General features: G+C 35.9%; 1 protein-coding gene across 2 annotated transcripts in view; it reads right to left on the bottom strand.

Moving 5' to 3' along the window:
- LOC149578103 (rhomboid-like protein 19) overlaps nt 1-15,794 on the bottom strand; it is a 179,506-nt gene that overhangs the window by 118,777 nt on the left and 44,935 nt on the right. For both annotated transcript variants that reach the window (XM_089827562.1, XM_089827563.1), the window contains exon 3: nt 13,913-13,973. In XM_089827562.1, the coding sequence (XP_089683688.1) occupies nt 13,913-13,973 (61 nt within the window). The remainder of the gene's footprint in view (nt 1-13,912; nt 13,974-15,794) is intronic.

The raw sequence follows: 15,794 nt of genomic DNA, 5'->3' as shown, positions 1-15,794 counted from the left end.
TCTACAGGATTAATTCATTCAAAATTAAACACCTCAACATTTTCTTCAAGTGATTTTCATGTTTGTAGTTGGAGAGAATGAATTGCATGAAATTATGTAATCATGTAATTCGATTGCATATCCTTAAGACATGTAATCGAATAACTTCTCTCACCTTGTTTGACCAGGTCAAAGTTGGTTGAGTTGCTCCCACTTTTTTCTCAACTCCTTTGCCTATATAAAGGAGTACCCTCTCATTGTAAAAATCATCTTTTGTTGTATGCAAGAAACCTTTGCCAAACTTGTGCAAGCATGACTTTGATTGTGCAGTACCAATTTGGGAGAAAAGATAATAAAAGAAGCGATTGGATTTGAAGCATTGACTAGAAGCAATTGTAATAGAGCAAATTAGAAGCCTTGACTGTAATTTGTGCCTATTGTCTTTGATTCATGTTATAATTGTGTGTTTTTTGTATTCCAAAGCTCTCAAAGTTAGGGTTTGGTAGGAATTATCTGTCATGACAAAATCTTTCACAGATTTGAATGTTTGCAAATGTGGAAGATCACCCAAGGGCATAATATACAAGCAATTGTACACAAGGATTGCATTAGGCTTCATGGCAATTATTTTTACAAGGTGTTTTATAAGCTAAGTTTATTAATGTCCAACTAGAGACCAACTAGGGTCTAAGGGACTGGAAACAGTACAAAAGGGAAAAACGTCAGTAGTGGGGAAGCACCAAAAGGTGTCCACAGAAAAAGCAAGAAAGCAAAAGAACTTTAAAGAAAAATAGAAATGTGTATGAAAGAATGCGTCCCCCAGGACAAAAAGTTATAATTTGAATTGAAAAGATGTAGCTAAGAGGCAAACTTTAGACTAAACGAAAAGATTATAAACTTAACTTGAAAGTAAGTATATGTTGTTGTGATCTCCAAAGGATCTCTTTGGTAGAAGATATTGTGATAGAGCAGCATGGTGTAATATCCCTTCCCTAGTTTTATAAAGAATTTCAGAGTTTCTTCATTGAAATTTTTAGGAACAATTTGCACGCAACTGAGCTAAATGCTTGGATACCAATTTATCTTGAACAAATATCAGTCAAGTAGACAGTATAAATAAAACTACTAGTCTAGTAAGCTTGAGAATTCCACTTCACATATTATGAAAGGATAGAAGGCTATCTCATAACAATGATCCTATAGCAGTAAAGATAATCAACCTCAGAAATGGATAATTCACTCACAAAATCTCATTTCATCAATATTAAAACGTGCATACAACAATATTACAATCACCCGATGAAAGATTGGATTCTAATAATTATATAAGTGCAAGAAGGGTGACGTAGCACCTAGAGTGACCATGCTCATGGATTCTTCAAAACTCCCTGTTGTCATTGATGTGTTGTAGGTAGTTCTCGGCAGCAAGAACAATGTTACTACTACCTTCCTCCGCCCCAAATTATATCTTTGCTTCACCTATAGGTGATACTCAAAGTGAAGTCTCCGCAACACTTGGGTATTACAATCAAGTTGAGCAACTACCGTGACAACCACCCTATTTGCTAACCCTATCGGTCTGTAAACTCCTCGGTGGTGCTGCTAACTGATCGCAAACTGTAGACATGCCAGCTATATGTGGTCCACCTTACACACCTGACCTCCTAATGAAAAATGGCTGCAAACCTTGCTGTGTGACGACTTGCTATGAGTGACCTGATTCTCCAACTATGTTCAAATGGTAGTCTTCAGAACCCATGTTATCTCTACTTGGCAACGGTAAAGCCTGCCTATCTTGACTGTCATCCAACATAAAATATAAGCACTAACTTGTACGCAATAATTTCTTGAAAGTCTTCAACACTTGTATCCTCTCTGTCACTGAACTCCCACTCCTCAAAGATCTTCCATGCATCAATTTGGAATTATAATTCTGAAGTGCAAAAGTGAGATGCTAGGTTTTCATCTAGTCTCACTGTTATTCCTTAAGGGGTTTCGTCCTTAGGAATTATCCAGTTACATTAAGCAACCTTTAGGATTTGTAAAAGCAACATATATTCGTGGTGGCAACCCCAATGCAAAGTCCTTCTTGTATAACCTCAAAGTGTGGGGAGATACAAACATCTTAGCAATGTGGGACAAAAGACTATTTCGTCTTTCAGTCACTTAAGTCATTTTGTCATAAAGTGACTTTAAACAATAAAGTACTTTATATTTCAACTCAATAAAATGAAATGACCTTAACTTTAGATTTTCCCATTAAGATCTCCTCAACTGAAACCAAAACTCTTGTGACTGGCTGGCATCCTAAATCACATGCTATTAGCCTATCCGGATGGAAATATAGACCAACTAGGCGCCAAATAGCTAGCGCAAAGAAGGGGACATTACGCATGGTTGATAAAGTGCCATAAACCTACAATGTGTATCATCCTCTTGAACAACTCTATCAACTATCTCCTTCAAGGGAAGGTGAGAAGGGGCATCCACTGGGTATTGAAATGAGGTTAACCAATAGAAAACATGATAGATTTACGGAGAAAACTATGGTGTCTACTAATCTCAATAGAAACCATGTTGATATCCAATGATGCTTGCATAGGCAACATTCTCGAAAGAAAAAAGTGCGACATACAAGTATCTATCAAACCTTGAAGTTGAATCACCAAGGGTAATATGTGAATAAGGTGAGTTTCAAGATATTCAAGAGCTTGGGATGGAAGCAATGCTTGGATATTTCATTTATTGAAAGATCCTTGATGGATCTCTTCTGCTGATATGTTGTAGTTTTATATTTTTAAATCTGTTTTCCTGTTTATTTATGTTTTCTTGCAGAACTAGACAGAAGTGCAGAAAGATTTGTTTGTTTTTTATGGTTTTATAACATAGAAAGGAATACGGGACAACAACCATGAAACAAGACTGAAATAAATAAGGTATTCAGTAAAAATCAGAATTATTGCAAACCGTACTAGGCAGATTTGTCTGAATTATAGAGCCAAGCAATAAATCCAATGCATTTCCCAAAGCTCGCATGCAAATTTGATGTCAAACTGGAAGGTGAAGATTGTTCTTGAATCCAGCATACATTTGGAGGTGGATACAAGCAATATTCTATACACCACGTGGTGTATCTACTACAAATGGTGTCCCATAGGCTACATTGAACCACGTCCCAACTGAAAAGATGATATGCCATGCTGAAACCCCAATGAGAATTGATGCCTCTGTCCTTAATCACCATGCACAATGCCAAAGAGATTCGGTGCCAAAGATTGTTGAGGGCTATGTCCCAGCCAATCACTAACCTGGGGTTTGCGTCCCAAACTAGACATCGTCCATTCAGAGCAAATTCATAAACAAGTTGTCAAATATGCAAAAGATGATCTTAGAATGAAGCTTCTATCTCCTTATAGCCCCTCTCAATTGCAAATTGAACCCTAAGTGTCTCCAAGTGGCATTGGGTAGTGAAAGTGTTATAATTTCTTATTTTAAAGTGGTCATGCTACTAGAAAATGACCTTTTTCCTCATAGATAGAAATCTGTTCATTAAATTGTCCTAAGACCAAAGAGAAAGATATAGAGAATTTCAAGACCTTTCCAACGAGCTATCACACCATATGATGCGCATCCAAATGAGGCCAAAAACCCCTTATTACTCCAAAATGGCTAATAACTTAGCCTTATTTAATTATTAAACGCTAACTTAAGAAATACTTCAAATCTAAACAGCATAATGTTTTCAAATCTACACCTTGCAAATACTTCAATTTCAACCAACGAACCAAATGCTGGAGATAAAGCTGTTTGCAAAGCATCGGGTCTTGACTGATCAAACTCGACTAAATAAGTTTCCAACTCCTCCAAAGTTCTTAGGTCTTCTGTTCACTGAAATGGACAATCTAATTTCTTCTTTACATTGTGCATTCTTTCTTCCAAATCCTTGTCTCCTGTTAAAGCCATACTGATAATTGAATTCAATCTAAAATAACCCAATCAGGCTGGCAGGAAACCGCTCTGATACCACTGTAGTATCCCGTACTTATACGGATATCAAAATAACTCACATATGCACTCACATTAAAACAAACACTTTGGAAATACTAATATGTAAACTTTGAAACTCTTTATTCATAGGAAAACCTTGCTATTACAAATTGTCAAATACTATTCAAGATTGATTATATGTTTCCACCAAAATAAACATAACCAAGTTCTTACTAGCTGGTGAACAAAACAAATGGCAATCTCTGTATAATATTTATAGTAATGTTGAAACACAAAGCTTTAAGGAACCTGGTAGTAGGTCGTCGCCACCAATGGAAGATGAGTAGCCAGCTACTAAGTGCCTTCACCTCTGTCCAGCAACCTCTCCCACTCAACTTCTTCAAACTACTGTAGCTGGTAAAGCCTGATTGGCTTCAAGATAATATGGAGCTTTCTACTGACTTGTTCTGGAACAACTAGTCCTCCCAGAATGAATTAATCTTCAGCATTCTGAATTGTATTCAACCTAGCAGTGATTTTTAATTGCAACTTCACTGAATTCTTCTGAGCAGTTGAACTGCCTGCTAACGTGCCGAGCACTTGCGAGTTTTAATTTAATTTTTTCCTGCTCTTAATGACTGACGAAACTTGCCCAGACTGGATCGGAATGATCCCTAAATTCATTCCCAGCAATCCAAGGAAAAAAAAAAAGGCCCCAATTTTAGATGCAAATCGAACTGTAAAATTGCTCCCAGGCTTGGCCCGAAATTTACATATAAACCCTTGCCGAAAATTTAATATTAACACCTGTAATTTATAAGAAACCCTAGGAATTCAAACCTGTAATTTTTGTAATTTTCTAAACTCCAAAACAAGTGACGAAAATGCCTTGGAAAGGGGCGCTTGAACCAAGGGACTATAGCACTCAAGTTGTCAAAGGAAAATACTGCCCAAACAGTAAGTTTCGAACTAAAAATTGAGGCCCTACCTGTCAGTTTGAAATCCCAATAAAATGCGTCAGACCCTTCTCGAACTTGCTTGTTTGGAGATATAAAATGCTGATTGTAATCACCCTTCCACTCGCAAAAAAATCAAACCCTCTGATTTGAGATGTAAATCAAAACCTCTTAACTGATGCCAAACAATATCCTTCCAGCTTTGATGCTAGTGTAACTCCCTTGATTTAGGAATCTTTTAGAAATGCTGAAGATTCTCAATGCTTGAAAATGAACACTATGAATACCAAAGAGAAACCTCCAAATGAACTTTAGATTGGCCAAATGAATGATGCAAGACCAGACCCTCAAGAAGCTGAAGGTAGAAACTTCCTCAAAACAACTCTTTCAATATTGCAAATTAATCCAACTTGAGATAGCTGAATGCTAGCTCCAAAGTGCAACCCTTCAAAAGATATTCCACTTCCTCAATTATGCAATCTCTTGAGAGGTATCGTTCTCAAGAAATTAGGCTGAATACTTGCAGACCTGAATGGTGCCACAAATGCTCATAGAGATAGGTAGTAGAATCATCAAATCCCCCGTCTCCAAATGAGAGGCCAAGCCCTCTATTTATTTACTTTTCTAAGAAGTTACTACGAACTTCTAGAAACATCTATTATTAAAACCCCTTATAATGCACTTTTATAATAAAATAACTTTATAAAATAAAAAGTGCAACTCAACTTAAAATTAGAACATGTAGGCCCAATATAAGAAGTAATGATAAAATATAAATAAAATAATATCTCCAAGAGCATATAAGCCATCCAATCCCCAAAGAAATGCAAAAATGACTCTCTCATCACAACCACCAGTCTACAAGAGTCCATGGTAGACTGATCTAACACGCAAAACGATGTCAGCCAAAATGGGGACATTACATATATTCCTCAACTCTGTTGAGAGAATATGGAGAGAAAATCATTCAAGGGGTATAACAACGTCTATCAAAGAAATGACAATAGATTAAATGAGCAAACTAGTTTCAATACCAAAAATGTGGAAATCTGACCTAAAGATCTCTTGCCTTCTCATTCTAAAATACCACTTTCCCAGGATTTAGAAAGCTTGGAGCACAACATGATGGCATAATAGTCCATAGAGTATTTGGGTTTGAACTATTCCCAAACTCATGAATCAAATGGATCATGTCTATGACAAAGAGAATCTCTAACCCCCAGCAAGTGAATCCACACCTTCAAAAGGAACTCCACTGAAGCCCTCATAATTTGTTGCTTTGGCAGCAAATAACTTCCAAAAGATGTCTCATAATGACATCTAGAAACAACAATAGATAGGAACAAAGGGTATATCCTAACAATGACTTTACTGAATTTAAGCAGGACAAATTTCTGAGATTAATGCAGGACATGAACTGATTAGTTGTTTTTCTTCAGTGAAGATTAGAGAGTTTTCTCAAGTTGGACTTCTTGGATGTACCTAGGAGTTCCATTTTCAGCACTGGGAGATCTACTCTAGATGGTCTCAAAAGGACAATTCAGATTTTTCATCTGGAGCCAACAATTGGTCATGGAAATTTGGGAAGCGGTCTAGGAAGACAAATTTCTGAAATTAATATTCAGGGATATTCATCAAATCTGCATTACGAGCGTATATATCAAACGTTCACAATGAAGATGTGTTTAGCCATTCCCGAATAGAGACAATATTGCAGTTTATTAAAACAGGTGATTAAATCTTATAATTATTCTGGAGGCTATTGAAAGGAGATTGAATAAATCTTTATACAGAAGGATCTACTCAATTATTTGATGAAATATTTATTTGCTAGCCATGAATAACTGGGAATTGAGCAATTTTATTAGGCCTGACTTTATTAGAATCTTTGTGAAGATTAAACTATTAAATTGAAAAGCTTGATATTTTATCATATTGTTTTATATGATTGGCATCAATATGCTAAGGCAAAACGTGGATTTCATTTGTTTTATTTGGCATGAGATATATTAATTTATTGCTCAGTGATTCTACTTACCCTACGAAGGCATGGTTTTCTGATATAATTGATTCGAAAAGATTAATCAGAATCATAAGTATTTATCAGTGTGAGCAATATTCTGTGGCAGCTTCATTTTATTATAAGATCTCTTGAAGAATGAACTGTTCTTTATTAAAGCTGGTTACATATGTTCATTCATCGTGGCATTCTCATTCCTAAGCGAGTCTTTTGGGTTTTGTTTTTATTGAAGGTTTTTATTTGAATGTAGGTCACATATCTCTAAGTGTGGAGATTGTCTAATGAGCCAGTTCTTTTTTCCGTCTTCCATAAGAGTTTCCGTTAATCTCTCATGTGACCCCTCTTCTCCAATCATGAGAATTTCGTACTGTTGGTGCTTGGGCTATGGTCTGTGCATGGCCCTGGAAGAAGTATCATGGATGCAGTGGGGTTCACTACAACACAATCATGGAGTATTTAGAGTACTGGGTGAATACTTCAGAAGGATATATTGAAGCTATGACATTTGTCAAGTCTGTTTCTTGAATGGGTAGACTTTGCCTTGGCCATAGAAGTTAGTAAGTACCAACACTTTATTCTCCGTAGAATAGAGTTGAATGTAGCAGTAAAGTATTTCACCAGTTTCAGTCTGTATTCAGAGTGCTTATGTCAACATGCACCTCGGGATTTAATGACTTCAAGCTGCTAATAATTTTCTTAAAGGTCAACTGTTACAGGTCAGATATATTCATCTCATCTGTAACTGCAGTTTCCTTATTTGTGAATATGCTGATGATGGAAATATTATTCTTAAGATTCAGCATTGGTTGCCAAGCTGAATTTTCAAAAATGGAATGATTATCCGAATATTATATTTACTTTATCATTCTTCGAGTTTATAAATATATTCCAAACATTTTTAATAACCATCATTATCTCTACAAATTCTGCAAGTGTTCATTTGAACATACTGTTTATCAAATAATTATTATAAAGAATGTAAGTTTCTATTGAAACTAGATAGGGGATTTTGCAGTGGTATCAGAGCTGATAACCTTGGCAGCCTGTTCTGGAATTTCAGAGTTTCGATTTGTAGATCGAGCCATGGCATCAAAAGACAGACAGTGGTTCATGAAAGTTCGACATGAAGTGAGTAGCAAGCTTGAAATTCGACATCAACCTAGGGAAGATGTCTTCAACACCTTCAATGAATTACATGGATGCATGAGAAGAGTACACCATTCACTTCAGATCATGTTGTAAAGATCCATACTCGTAATGTAGGAGGACACAGCCAAGAATAACCAGTACAAAGAGAAGAATGCTGTTATGGTGTGCTAAGTATTCGAACTCTTCTGTTAAGGTGATGACAGTCACACTAATTTAAAGAGGTGGAAGATATTACATAGGACAAACTAAATGCATTTCATTAATCTTTAATTCAACCACATAAATTTTACTTCATCCATATAGGAAAAGAACGTACTAGCTAGCACATAAAACTTACAGCCACCCGACTAAAAGGAATTGACAAACATATCTCATGTTCAGACGCAAGGTAATAAAGAGGTGGCACCTGTAGCTAACACCTGATCACGCGCCCTCAGAGCTCCCCACTTCATACATGTATCTCAGATTGGTGTTGCTTGCGGTGAATGTGCACTGGTGAGCAATATCAATTGCAACGCCCACATTCTTGTTTACTGAGTGAGGGGTCTGCTGCAACTGACTGTCATGTAACCCACCACAGGGACGTGACTGGAGAAAGTGCAGTCACGACCTTATAGCAAACGTGTCCTTCCAACGATTGTTAAGTCAGCTGCTCCCTATAACCTCAGTTTGGTTCCGCACGTGGTTGACTGTTCTACTGTCGCTGCTTCTTGCGGGTAGTGATCCAAACTCCTCAGTTAGGCCCTGCACATTGCACTTCTGCTTCCCCTATGCCTGCTACTGATACACATCCATCTCATAACCGCAAATGCAGACCATATAAGTTGCCCCCACTAGAAATACAGGTTATCAAGTGATTCTATTACCCTTTCGATTTGGCTTCTGGAGTAGATTTACTGAATAAACTATACTGAAATGTCATACCTGAACTTGGACAATTTCGAAGAGATGCTGGGGCTATGTCCAGTCTCCCAATTCTCCTTAAGGGGTTTTGTCCTTAAGAAGGCCAGTCACATTTAAGCAACCTTGACTTTTCAACAACAATATTATATTTCATGGTGACAATCCCAAGGAGCTCATTGCTTTTATAACCTCGATATGAGGGAAAGTACAAACAACTAGGCGACGTGGGATAAAAGACATTTTCGTTTTCTAGTCACTTAAGTTACTTTGGTTATAAAATGACTTTAAGTCAAAAAGTAACTTTATAAATCCACTTAAATATTTCCCCAATGAAACCAAATAAACTCTTGTGACTAGCTGGCATCCTCACGATCAATGTCATTAGCCTATCCAGATGGGGAGATAGACCAACAAGGCGCCAGTAAGACCTAGTGCAGAGAAGGGGACATTACAGATGTGTTGCAGCTAGTTCTTGTTCCTATAGTTCCTTAAGTCAACACAGATTGTTGAGACAAACAGAGAATGAGATCAAGCTAATAGTTACTCAGTGCTTAAGTGAGATTATGAGAATATTGGGACCTCAAGTTCCCTAAAATGATGAGACAATGAAGGAGTCATTGCACCTGGTTGTAGACAGTCTTCAAAACGTTGATGACGTCAGTGGTATTCATTATTCAAAAAAAGGTTGTCACACTGAAAATCTAGGCAGAAATTAGATTAGCCTCCTATTGGACATGGAATTGGAAGACTTCATCTACAATATATTTCATCATTTCTTGGTCACGATCAAGAGAACACATGATAAAGATGTCATTGCAAACATGTAGAATATTGTGAACCTGTCTATCAATCAGAGTGATTCTATTTTATAACCCATCTTATCTACATTCTGGACTGTTTGGAAACAAAAATGGGAGATTTCTTCATTTAAATATGCAGTGGTCCACAATTTGTTCAAACAATGTGAAGGGAAGTTGAAGCCTCACTCGAACAAAGAAAAGAAGATGAAAGAAGAGATATTCAAATTACAAGTTGAAGAGAATACCTTGCCTCATGATGTGTGACAAATTTCCAATAAGTTTGCAAAGAAATATGGGATGGGGGAATTATTTGTGAATCCGATGAAAATGAAGATGAATTCTCATTTGTTTCTTCTATTACAAATGAGTACATTGATGAAATCATAGAATCCAATTTCACTAAGACTATAAAAGAAGTTTGGACTAACACAGTCTTAGCCTAGCATAATAACAGAGTTACCTTTCATGACAATGAATTTATCATTTTTACAGGTAATGGGTGCTCGTCTTTTTATGTAAGTGATTTGGAGATACTATTGATAAGCCTTATGGAAAAATGGATTTTAATTATAATGTCTCCTAACCTTTTGAGGATGACATGGTATCCTCTAAGTAAGTCAATTTTTATGATGAGGTGAGTGTTCTTACAAATGAAAGCAATTTAAAAGATTCATTGTGTAACAACAATTCTAGAATTGCTTTTTGGCTGCTTTTAATATCAAAAACAATTCTAGTCACTTTGATGAGAATAAAAAAAGAAATTTGAAAGGGCAAGATTTGACAGATCAAAGAACAATTACTGATCATAGAGGAGAAGATTGTATAAGTGTTAACAAGGAATGAAAATATTCATAAACACTCTGAAGATCTTATGTGGAAAACTCAAATGAAAGAGATGCAAAAAGGGGTTGTAAGTGGAACTATTGGTGCACAATTACAAACAATCAAAGAAGCATTACAAACAATGAAATCAGATTATTTGCAGCTACTTATGGATAGGTATCTTGGCATCAAGTTCGTTAATATAAAGATGTTGATGAATTTTGCAACCAATTAAGTATGGCTTACTCCTTAACGAAAGCCTAAAATCGTATAACTATTGCAGCTACACCTAAGGAACAGGAAGGTAATACAAAGATTAGGGAAATTCAGCTAATAGTTGAGAGGATTGATATAATCCATAGGTATGAATTGTTGCAACATCCAGACATGAGACAATATGTGGAAGAGGATAAAATGAAAAGAGAGGATCCAGCATTAGCAAAGAATTAAGAATTCTAATCAGCAAAGTGAGGATGAAGCAAAGTATATTAAAGAGATGCTTAGAAGAAACTATGGCATGTAATGATACGTCAGCAATGGACAAGGAGCCAAGGAAGTTAATGGAAAGCACTGCAGATGTTAAGAGGACTCTACTGCAGAATGACGAGTGGATGGAGAAAGCTAACCATGCCAAGATGATAGTGGCTCGTGCAAGAAAGTGCTTGCAGAAAATTAAGTGAAGGCATGGAAACATAATTGAGTTTTATGATCCCAATATTGCATTGAGAATTCAGTGAATGCATTCGCATGATCAACATAGTCAGAAATCTCGACAGATAGAATTGAGGATTGTGATAGAATAAGGAGCCAAAGGTAGTAAGTGTGAAAAGATGGGCAGCTGGATGTCATGAGGTTGCATGGGTAGCTCATTCTTATGTGTCTTCCAAATTTTCATCCCTAGAGGACATGTTCACTCATAAAGATGACATGGGTTCATCAATCTTATTAAACATAGCATTGAGTAAAGCTGATTGCACATGTTGATGGAATTAATTTTCCAATTTCAAGCCTTAGAGCATTGATGAGACTCCAACTGATGGAGATTCTGATAAGCAACGTTTACCCTTATTCCTTGAGGATACATGCTGAGGACAATTGTCAGACTTGGGATTCGAGAACTTGCATGATTGATGGAGTACTACAGGTTGATATAGTTGCATTCAATTATATCAGTGGCACAAAAGAACCTTGGTGAAGTATTTACAAGTTTGATATGAAATCCAGGTATTTTGTTTTGGCATAATGGTGCAGATGGCAGTTGGTCTAGTTTACAAATGTCTCATTACTTAAGGGCAAGCAATCTCAGGGTGGGAGGACTTTTATTGTCCCACTTTTGAAAGGATTATAAATATAATATTTTTTAATTCCTCAAGTTCAAATATTTCCAAAAGGGGATTAAATAATAATTAATTATTATTACCTAAAGTTTAATTAAAAAGGAATGTCATTAATTACATTTAAGATCATGGCCCTGGAAGGAGTAGTATCATGGATGCATGAGTTCACTCTGACAAAAACATAGAGTATTTAGAGTACTGGACGAATGCTTCAGAAGCATATTTTGAAACTGTCATATTTGTGAAGTGTGTTTCTTGAACAGGTGAACTTTGCCTTAGCTGCAGATATTTGTAAATATTCTCAGTAGAATAAAGTTGCACAAAGCAGTAAACTATTTCACCAGGTTCAGTATGTATTTGGAGTGCTTATGTCAAGATGCAATTCAGAATTTAATGACTTCAAGTTTCCAATAATTTGCTTAGAGTTGAACTGTTAAAGGTCAGATATATTCATCTCGATTTTGCTTATTTGTGAATATGATGATGATGGAAGTATTTATTCTTAAGATTATGTATTGGTTGCTCAGTTGAAATAACCAGATTTAATATTTTAATTATTTTCAACACAACCATCAAACATACAAAAATATTAAAATATGAGAATTGTAATTTTTGACCTTGCCACATCACTGATAATGCATAGGAGAACAGATTATTTGAAACATGGTGCTCACCCAAGATGACAGGTCTCTCAAAGAAGTGTGGAGTTCCCAAAAGAATTGGAATAAACCCAAAAACAATCCTAACTGTTGGAGTAAATTAACATGTGCTCTAAGCTTGAATTTAACCTAGGTATTATTATATCTTTGTTAATAATTGGTTACTTGTCAGTTTATTACCGGCTCTCTTTCTCCTTGCCTTTATAAGTAAGGCTCTGTACATTATTTCATCATCTCGATATATTTTTCACCTTCCTTGTCACATATCTTTTCTTCTTGAAGGTTAAACCACCAGTTGTTTTCCTGGCATTGGAGTTCTACTTACACAATTATACCTCCCATAACAATTCTTGATTGCATCAGTAACTTTACCATTTCTAGTCCAAATACTGATAATAATCTTTAATTTTCTTCACTGTTTACCTTTGGAGGAATGTTCCCTCTTCTTGGCTCTATGTACTAGTTTCTTGACCACATATGTGAATTTTCCCTTGTTCCATACTTCTTTTTGTTCTTCCTGCTTATGGGGCATTTCTGGGTTCCTAGAATTTTTCATTCAAACTATAGTTCTCATGAGTTTAGTTGACCTTGTTTTTGTTCATCCGTGGACATTAATATGATTTTTTCTTTCTTTCTTTCTTTCCTGAACTGGCCCTTACCCTCCCACTGAGCATATTTCATAATGGCTGTTGATCGCTGCTCAAAACTGCAGCTTTTTTCTAGGAAAAACCTATATTCAAATCTTGGTAAAGAAATATGTATAATATATTTTGATTCAAGGTAATGCTTCAATCTGGGAAATTGGTTATCTGGAAATTATGACTTGTTAATAACATCATAAACTATGCTCTATGATATCTGTGCTCTCTTAATGCAAATTCTGAATTGTGTTTTACCCATTTTTCTATGGTGAATCCTGCTGAAACTAATTTTTTATATATTTTATGTTTTCCTTTCCCCAAAAAACATCTTACTTGTTTTACATATGATGTTTCTCTGAAAGGAATTCATATCAGAACTTAGTAAGGTACAAAACAACTTTAATATGCTGGATACTAAATTTATTATAATACAAACAACTACAATATGTTATCTGTATATCTTGATTTAGACAAAAATGTTCCCATCAAGATGAAATAAGCACTCATTTAGTTTCAAATCTTCTACAGGAAAAAAATGGCATATTGAGTGCTGTGCATTCATAATGCTGCGCTGCCCAATCTTTTTAAAAACACAATTCATGAAGAGTGTGAACCAATTCCATATCATACAGCCAAGTGGTATTCTATTAGTAAATTACCCCAAAAATTGATTGCTCCAAATAACCTGCAGTTACAAGATTCCATGCAAAAGGTACAGTCCTGCAGAATTAACAATAAGTTATAAGTGTGAGATCCAAAAGAGAACCATTGAAGAGTTAGTGATTCAATATAAAAGAAAACAAAAATGTATTTGTATTTCAAATATTTCATTTTGAAATATCCCAAACTGGATATTTACTTGATTTATTTTTTCAACAATATCTTCAGGACTTAAACACAGGTAGATGTATTACAAAACACAATAGAAACCAGTAGATTTACCAATAGATATTAATTCGTTCTTTCTCAAAATAAGATTCAAGATTTAAGCATATGGAAATGTGTTACAAACCAGTAGAATGAAACCAATAAACTCTCATAAAACTCCTTAAAACAACATTATTGCATTATACAACAGCAATACAATAACCAGCATTCAAAATCCAATCTTAAACACAGTTTTACAGTCAGATTGGAACACTAAGAGAAGAACTTGTAAGCGCATACGAGACACCTGAAGTGACATCTCCATGGACAATGGGTTTGTGTCCACTGTCTACCAGCACGAAGGGCTACGTCCTCCCACTGGCTGAAAGCTGAAGCTTTCTGAATAACTCTCGCAAGAGAGAATTGAAATTTGAATCATAAATCAAGCATACCCAAATGAATGAGTCTCTTCTCATTTTATCCTCACAGCTGTGACTCTTCGACTCCCTTCCTAGATTTTCGTCTTATCTCTTCTTGTCTTTTTTAGCCCACTTTATAATATTAAATTGATCTTTTATAATTTGAGTCCACGCTCTCCAAGTCAATTTTAATATTATATAAAATTGTTTTTAACTTTTCTAATGTCCCAAAAAGGGGACATTACAAATCTCCCCTCCTTGAAATTGTTTGTCCTCAAGCAATGAGTACCAGGATCCCATATGCATTAGCAGGTAGCCCTATAGCCCAATCTGAAAACAAATTTGGTCACACTGCAAAGCAAGGTGTCACTTTGCAACCCATCCATCAACTGGATCCCTGGATCCCATATAACTCTATCAAATAACACTGCACCTGTATACTGTACAACTCTGATTATCCTCGGATCCAGTCTCAAACTGAGCAGAACTATAACAAAATCCTCACTAAGCCATAGGTACATACTATCAACACCTAGATCCCAAACCCTGTTGTCATGACCATCTAATATGATGAGGTAAAGTGTATCCAAGAGCTATGTATAACCCAGTAGATGGTGATGACCTAACCAAAATAGATGATGTAAGAAACAAGTTGCTGAAAAGCTAAGAATAACACCATGGGTGCATCAAATACCATTCTGTAGTCGTCAATTTGGACACCCCCAAGGCCATACGTTCTATGAGTAGGTATGAAGCTGAAAAGCTAAACGCTATGATTGAAACATAGCTCTCATCAATACTCCACCAGGATCTATTCAATGGTTGATGTAGGAAACCCATCCAACTCATGTATGGGGTGAAATCGGAAACCATATTTGGACTGATCCAATGACAAGCGACAGTAGTCAAATCACTTCTCCCATCCTATGACCTAGATTCATTGTTAGGAATTGTACCAGGATTCCATATTCTAAAATCAAAACCATCTTCTTCATGACAATCAAAAGGAGTTCCCTCGTTTATCACAAAAAGGGGATTATCGGAAATCCAATTCGCATCTATTTCAAACAAAGGATTGTCTACAAACTGAATGTGATTTGAAGTTTTGTTACTTGATCGTTTGGGGCAGCTATCCAAGTCCTACATCTGCTGAATGCTATCAAGTTCATCAATTACTTCTTGGAAACACTTCTGTCTCTCTTTACACTCATGTTCCCAAAAATGGTTAGTGATCCTGATCTGATTTTCTACTTCC

This window comes from Cupressus sempervirens, chromosome 1 (assembly GCF_028749045.1).
Source record: "Cupressus sempervirens isolate cs-2001-9-10 chromosome 1, ASM2874904v1, whole genome shotgun sequence".
NCBI lineage: Eukaryota > Viridiplantae > Streptophyta > Pinopsida > Cupressales > Cupressaceae > Cupressus > Cupressus sempervirens.
The sequence above is the reverse complement of the archived record's forward strand: the minus strand, read 5'-3'. Positions and strand labels throughout refer to the sequence as shown.